Below are 7222 nucleotides of genomic sequence, written 5' to 3' on the forward strand. Positions count from 1 at the left end.
AGGGGAGAGAGATAGACAGTGTGTGTGTGTGTGTGTGTGTGTGTGTGTGTGTGTGTGTGTGTGTGTGTGTGTGTGTGTGTGTGTGTGTGTGTGTGTGTGTGTGTGTGTGTGTGTGTGTGTGTTTAGAGGTTGGGCTTGCAGCCAAAGAGTGACAGGTGTAGCTCTCCACTGACAGGACAGGTGAGGGGGAGGAGTCAGAGTCAGACCTGTTTACACATACTCATGAACGGCGTGACGTTTTCCATGTGCGTTACGCCCTTTTTGGGGGAAAACATTGGGGGGAAAGCCAATGCAAGTCAATTGGTGGTGTTTGGAGAAGAATAAACGAAAGATAAGGACCTGTAGACTAGCGTTGTTCACGCGCAACATGCCAAAAATGTGTTGTGTTGCTGGCTGTTCTAATAATATAGCTAAACAGCCGTGGCTGAAGCATGGACTGTGTTCATTTAGGGTAGCCGATATAGCATGTAAGTTAATGAGACATTTGGTTTGATTTTGCCCCATAAAGGGGCGTAACGCACATTTACGAGCAAAGTATCCAGATGGTCGTCCATGTATATACTGTAGCCCAAATCAGAGCATGTACACATAGCCCAGTGTTTTGATGAACAGAGAAATAAGACCACGTTTACACATAGCCCAGTGTTTTGATGAACAGAGAAATAAGACCACGTTTACACATAGCCCAGTGTTTTGATGAACAGAGAAATAAGACCACGTTTACACAAAGATCAAAAATAAATAAATAATTCACACACATTCAATTAATCTGCACAAATGTGCTGCTGAGAGCGGCCATAAATACACTTCGCCTGTAGGGTGCAGTAGAGATCTGTCATAAATACACCCGCACATAATCGTGAACCAGCCGTCATGTTCACACCGCAGATCTTAGCGTTCGTTATCCGGAAAGTTGGTTCGCAATGCAAATCCCAAATAGGCCCTACTTGTTTTTTTTTTCGGTGAACCGTGACGACAACGTGGCCGCCTGCAGCTCTCTCTCTCTCTCTCTCTCTCTCTCTCTCTCTCTCTCTCTCTCTCTCTCTCTCTCTCTCTCTCTCTCTCTCTCTCTCTCTCTCTCTCTCTCTCTCTCTCTCTCTCTCTCTATCTCTCTCTCTCTCTCTCACTCACTCACTCACACACACACACACACACACACACACACACACACACACACACACACACACACACACACACACACACACACACACACACACACACTCACTCCTCTCTCTCTCTCTCTCTCTCTCTCTCTCTCTCTCTCTGTTGTGCGAGGTTGGGGGGGGGCGGGGGCAGAGAGCTGATTGTGAACATATAGGAGGGGGGGGGGTGTTGGTCTGCTTTTGGGCAGTGGCTGTACTGTGCTAATGATGGCTGAATGATGTTAATAAAAGGCTCTTTAAAGGTCTCTCTCTTTCTTTCAACAATTACGTCATTTGCCAGATGTCTGAGTTACGGGGGCATCAAGATAATAAGAGAAGGACATAATGATGAGTCATGGCAACATTTGAATCCTCTCAGGGGTCACAACCAGCTGGTTATTAATATGAGATGTTTTTTATTCAATAGACAAATTCTATGGTTTGCAGAATAGAAACGAATTAAATAATTAATTAATACATTTTTGTAATTATTAATTTTATTTATTATTAAATTATTATTTAATAAAAAAGAATTTAAAAAAAATAATCTTGTTTTTATTTATTTTTCATTTTGTTTCCAGTGATGGCTCATGGGTGGTGTTTCCTCCTGCTCACTCTAAGTAGGTACAGTAGCCTATCTGTGTGTGTGTGTGTGTGTGTGTGTGTGTGTGTGTGTGTGTGTGTGTGTGTGTGTGTGTGTGTGTGTGTGTGTGTGTGTGTGTGTGTGTGTGTGTGTGTGTGTGTGTGTGTGTGTGTGTGTGTGGGTGTGTGTGTGTGTGTGTGTGTTTAATGTCCTATGAGGCCCATCTGTTCCCATCTGTTCCCATCTGCCACACACACACACACACACACACACACACACACACACACACACACACACACACACACACACACACACACACACACACACACACACACACACACACACACACACACACACACACACACACACACACACACACACACACACACACTTAGTGGAGCAGATTAAGTTGAGTTGCCTACGTTTATGCTTTATTTAAAGACAGTAAGTTAAATGTAATATAATATAATAAATAATAATCATTCATTTTATTTAAACACATTTCACTTTGAACACAATAAATAATAATTCTTATTCTTATAATTATTATTTTTTTAAACACAATACTCTTTAAAAAATACTCTCTCTCTCTCTCTCTCTCTCTCTCTCTGTCTCTCTCTGTCTCTCTCTGTCTCTCTCTCTCTCTCTCTCTCTCTCTCTCTCTCTCTCTCTCTCTCTCTCTCTCTCTCTCTCTCTCTCTCTCTCTCTCTCTCTCTCTCTCTCTCTCTCTCTCAGGTGTGTGTAATCTCTCCTCCGCCTCTGTGCCACGTCAGTTCCATGTGGTGCTAGAGCTGAAGAACTGGGCAGAAGCTCACCAGTACTGCAGAGAGGAGTTCACTGAACTGGCCACCATAGACAACATGGACGAGATGGAGGAGATCAATAGAATGATCCAAGATGTTCAGGCGGGGGAGAGGATTTGGATTGGGCTTAGGCAGGGAAGATGGCAGTGGTCTCTGGCTGATGAGGGATCCAGTGGAGAGAATGAGGCTGAGTTCTGGAACTGGGATTATCACGAGCCACAAGGCAGAGCAGGTGAAGACTGTGTGTGCATTCACCAGCGGGGGAAGTGGCGTGATTCCTACTGCACTAATGAGCATCGCTTCATTTGCTACGATGGTGAGACAGCATTCTGATTCCACTTTTCACTCCTGAATGCACACATATACAGATTCTTCACGTAAATCAATACATTCCTTTGGTTCATTACATTGTGCTCGTTTCTCAGTTAAACATGATGCATACTTTACTACAGAGACAAACTCCGCACAGCCCTATGTGCTTGTTTCCCCTGGAAAGAACTGGACAGAAGCTCAGAGATACTGCAGAGAGAAACACACAGACCTGGCCAGCGTGAGGAACCAGACAGAGAACGACAAGATCCACTCAGACATACTTAGCGGTCTAGTAGCAAATTCCTATCCCTGGATTGGCCTGTTCAGAGATGCCTGGGTGTGGTCAGATAGCAGCAGCTCCTCCTTTCGCTACTGGGCCCGTGGAGAACCCAACTTTGGTGACTCTCAAAATCAATACTGCGCACGGATTAAGACCAGTGGGCTGTGGAATGATGAAGACTGCGACAGTGACGCTAACTTCATCTGTTATGAAGGCGAGTCACATCAATATCTGCCGACTTGGTCAGTGAGTTAAAGGAATTTTAGCCCTAGACTGCAGGTTAAGTGAGTTTATTGCCTCAGCCAAGGTTATGTTTTCAGTCACGTTGGTGTGTTTGATTATCAGTTTGTTTGTCTGTCTGTTTGTCTGTCAGCAGGATAGCTCAAAAAGTAATGAGCGGATTTGGATGCAATTTTGTGGAGTTGTTTGAAATGACAAAAGGAACAAGTGATAAAATTTTGGTGGTGATCCGGATCACGAACCAGAACCAGGATTTAAAAAAAAAAAAAGATTCTTTACCATTGCAGGATAGGGGTGAATTTTGACATTCCAGGTTCTATAGTGTAACTCCACAAAAAGGAGGCAGAAAGACTTCAAATTAGGGTGTAACACAGTCAACTGTTCTATCAAACAGCTTCCTTGGTGGAGGTCTGCACTCTCTGAGTGCATTTCTAGTTGGTGTTTAGTCCTAGAGTGCAGCTTTAGTGAGCTCACTGGTCTTTGCTAGATAAAGACATGCATACACACACGCGCGCGCACGCACACACACACACGCACACGCACACACACACATGCACACACACACACACACACACACACACACACACACACACACACACACACACACACACACACACACACACACACACACACACACACACACATGGATGTTAGAGTCACAGCTTGCCCAGAACGTGAATACAGATTCTTTGTTGTTGAACTTTGTGTTCATCTTCATTCCTCAGCTCAGCCTGTAGTTCAAGTGATGTCTCCTGAAAGTCCCGTCTATCCTGGAGATGTCGTCACCCTCAGGTGTGACATACCCAGGTACACAGGCCAACAGCAGTATGTCTGGCTAAAGGACCACAACCCTCTTCTTGGTAAGACTAGTCAGACCATCACCACCACACTCCCAGGCCAGTACCAGTGCCACAGACGTAGAGACGGTTCTTCAGTGGCACCCTACATCAGCAAACCTGTCGACATTCAATACCAGGGTGAGTCAATACACAATACTGATTACTGATCATCATTGATTTAAAATATATGACATTTGACACTTATTTTGGTTTGGGCCCATGTTTAACTGATGTAGCAACACATCATTCACTTTTTGGTGTTGTTTGTTGTCAGATCTCCCTACTGCTACAGTGGAGGTGGTGTCTCCTCAGAGTCCCTTCTACTCTGGAGATAAAGTCACTCTGAAGTGTAACATTGCACAGTATACTGACTGGCATTATTTCTGGGAAGAAAACCTCAGCCCATTTCCTGGTGAGATGAGTCAGACCATCATCATCACACTCTCCCCAGAGTCAGGTCAGTACAGGTGTGCTGGATTGAGAGACGGTCGCCCATATGCATCACAAGTGAGCTGGCCTACAACCATTACATATCAGGGTGAGTCAACATTTCAATCAATGGTCATTTGTCAACAGACATTAACATTTGACTCAGTGTTGTGTTGTGAAGACCACACTCACAGATGCAGCTCACAGCACCTCAGACAGGGCATTGGGCCAATGTTGGGCTATTTTATGGCCACTAATGCAGCACATTGTAAAGGTTTTGTATTTGGTATTTGGCATTCTTCAGATCTCCCTGATGCTACAGTGGAGGTGGTGTCTCCTCGGAGCCTCTTCTACTCTGGAAACAACGTCACTGTGAAGTGTAATGTAACAAACTACACAGACTGGCATCAGTATGTTTGGGTTAAGAATGGCAGCAAGGTTATGGGTAAGACCAACCAGACCATCAACATCACACTCCCCCTAGAGGCAGGTCAGTACCAGTGCAGTGGAGAGAGAGGAGATCGTCCAAAGACATCCTCAGTAAGCAGCCCTGTTAACATTATGAACAGTGGTAAGTTATTATCATTGTTATTATTATTAGTAGTAGTAGTAGTAGTAGTAGTAGTAGTAGTGGTAGTATGTCACCCATTCCTATCTAAAGCCATCTATTCTAACAACATGGCCGTTCTCTTTACCCCAGACAAGCTGGTTCTGGTTCGTGAGAACAAGACCTGGATGGAGGCTATGCAGTACTGCAGACAGCACCATGTGGACCTGGTGTCTGTGACCTCTGAGAAGATCCAGCGCTGGGTGGAGGGGTGGGCCAAAGGAGCCTCATCTCCCCACGTGTGGCTGGGCCTGCGCTACCACCGCAGCTTTGGCTTCTGGTTCTGGGTCAGTGGATACTCTGTCTGCTACGACAACTTCGCCTCAGATGTAGACCGGATGCCGGGCTGGGACATCGCTGTGGCAGCAGTCAGAAAAGACGGGGGCCAGTGGGTTAGCTTTCAAGAGACCAAGCAACTCAACTTCATCTGCACCGATGATGAGGAGTGTAAGTGTGTTTCTGTGTTACTTGTAAATGTTATATTTGTTATTCTGATTGTTGCTATAGTAATCTTAACGTGTCACTGCTGAGATGATGGGTAATGGGAAGAGTAAGCATTTTATTTAATCCTGTGCAAGTGTGTATGTAGGCCTACATAATTATGTGTGTGTACTGATTTCAACTAACCTGTGTGTGTGTGTGTGTGTGTGTGTGTGTGTGTGTGTGTGTGTGTGTGTGTGTGTGTGTGTGTGTGTGTGTGTGTGTGTGTGTGTGTGTGTGTGTGTGTGTGTGTGTGTGTGTGTGTGTGTGTGTGTGTTTGTGCTTGTGTGTTAATGTCCTCCAACAGAATCCTATGAGGCCCAGGTGTTCCTCATTCCAAAGAGATGTGGGGAGACGACACACACCATAAGAGCTTTATTCATTTTCTTTATTTCTTTTTTTTTTCTTTATTTGTGTGACAGTTCTATAGTTAGTTATTTTACCTGTTTACCTTAGTTCTTTTGTGTTTAAAGCGAACAGTGTCAACATTCACAAATGGTCCATATTATGCCATTAATCACATTGTGTATTGTCATGTAATGTGATGTCAAAACTGAATGTCAAAAATATCAACAGATTAGCCTTCGGTCTTTGAAGCATTTGGACAACTGCTAACAACAATGCTGGCCAATACAACCAATTCAAGGCATTCGTGATCTACGGTAGGCTAAAAGCTAGCATCAGCAGACCAAATCGATCCATTATTAACTAAATCATGCAGCTGGTTAGCTGTCTTTCATATGGTAGGGATGTTATGTAAAGAACATGATGATCGTGTTTCTATAGCCCATTATCTGTAAAGACCTGTTTAAATATGGCCCATTAATACAATGATTTGTGATATGTTGATTTTAACAGACTAAAAAGAGTTGTATATGAGAATTTAATATGATTTATACTTGTGTGCCTTGAATGTAATAAGATTTACACTTGTGTGCCTTGAATTTAATATGATTTACACTTGTGTGCCTTTGATATTGCGATGGATTTTCTGTGTTTGCCATTGCTATGCCCTACAAAGACAAAGTGCAGTTACTACGCAAACATTGAAGCCGTAAAATGCTTTTGGTGTGAGGTTGGACATTGTAGTTACTGCAAGTTTGACTTAACAATATCTCATTTTTCTCATCCACATTTGGACCATAAGGCTTTGTTACAAGATGAAGGTGGTGTAATTAAGACCATTTTCAGTCTAATTTAAAAAAAAAAAATATGTAGGCCTACTTACTGCACTTTGCTTTTGTAGGTGAGTATAAGATGAATTTACATGTGTGTGCCTTTGCCATACTGATTTACTGTAGATGTGTGCCTTTGACTTAATAATACTGGTTTAGACATGTGTGCACTTGACAAAAGGTTGATTTAGGTCAATGTGTGTGCCTTTGACTTACTACTGATTTAGACGTGTGTGCATTTGACATAAGATTTAAATGTTTGTGTCTTTGACTTACTACTGATTTAGACGTGATTATGACAAAAGGTTGTTTTGCATGTGTGTGTATGGGCG

General features: G+C 43.3%; 1 protein-coding gene across 1 annotated transcript; it reads left to right on the top strand.

The window, feature by feature from the left end:
* Positions 1–542: 542 nt before the first annotated feature.
* LOC134442431 (macrophage mannose receptor 1-like) lies at positions 543–6145 on the top strand. The gene is made up of 5 exons (XM_063192600.1): positions 543–554; positions 2499–2760; positions 2981–3334; positions 5329–5682; positions 6138–6145. Exons 1-5 carry the CDS (start codon positions 543–545, stop codon positions 6143–6145), a joined length of 990 nt encoding a protein of 329 aa, XP_063048670.1.
* Positions 6146–7222: the final 1077 nt, after the last annotated feature.

Source organism: Engraulis encrasicolus, unplaced genomic scaffold, assembly GCF_034702125.1.
Source record: "Engraulis encrasicolus isolate BLACKSEA-1 unplaced genomic scaffold, IST_EnEncr_1.0 scaffold_159_np1212, whole genome shotgun sequence".
Taxonomy (NCBI): Eukaryota; Metazoa; Chordata; class Actinopteri; order Clupeiformes; family Engraulidae; genus Engraulis; species Engraulis encrasicolus.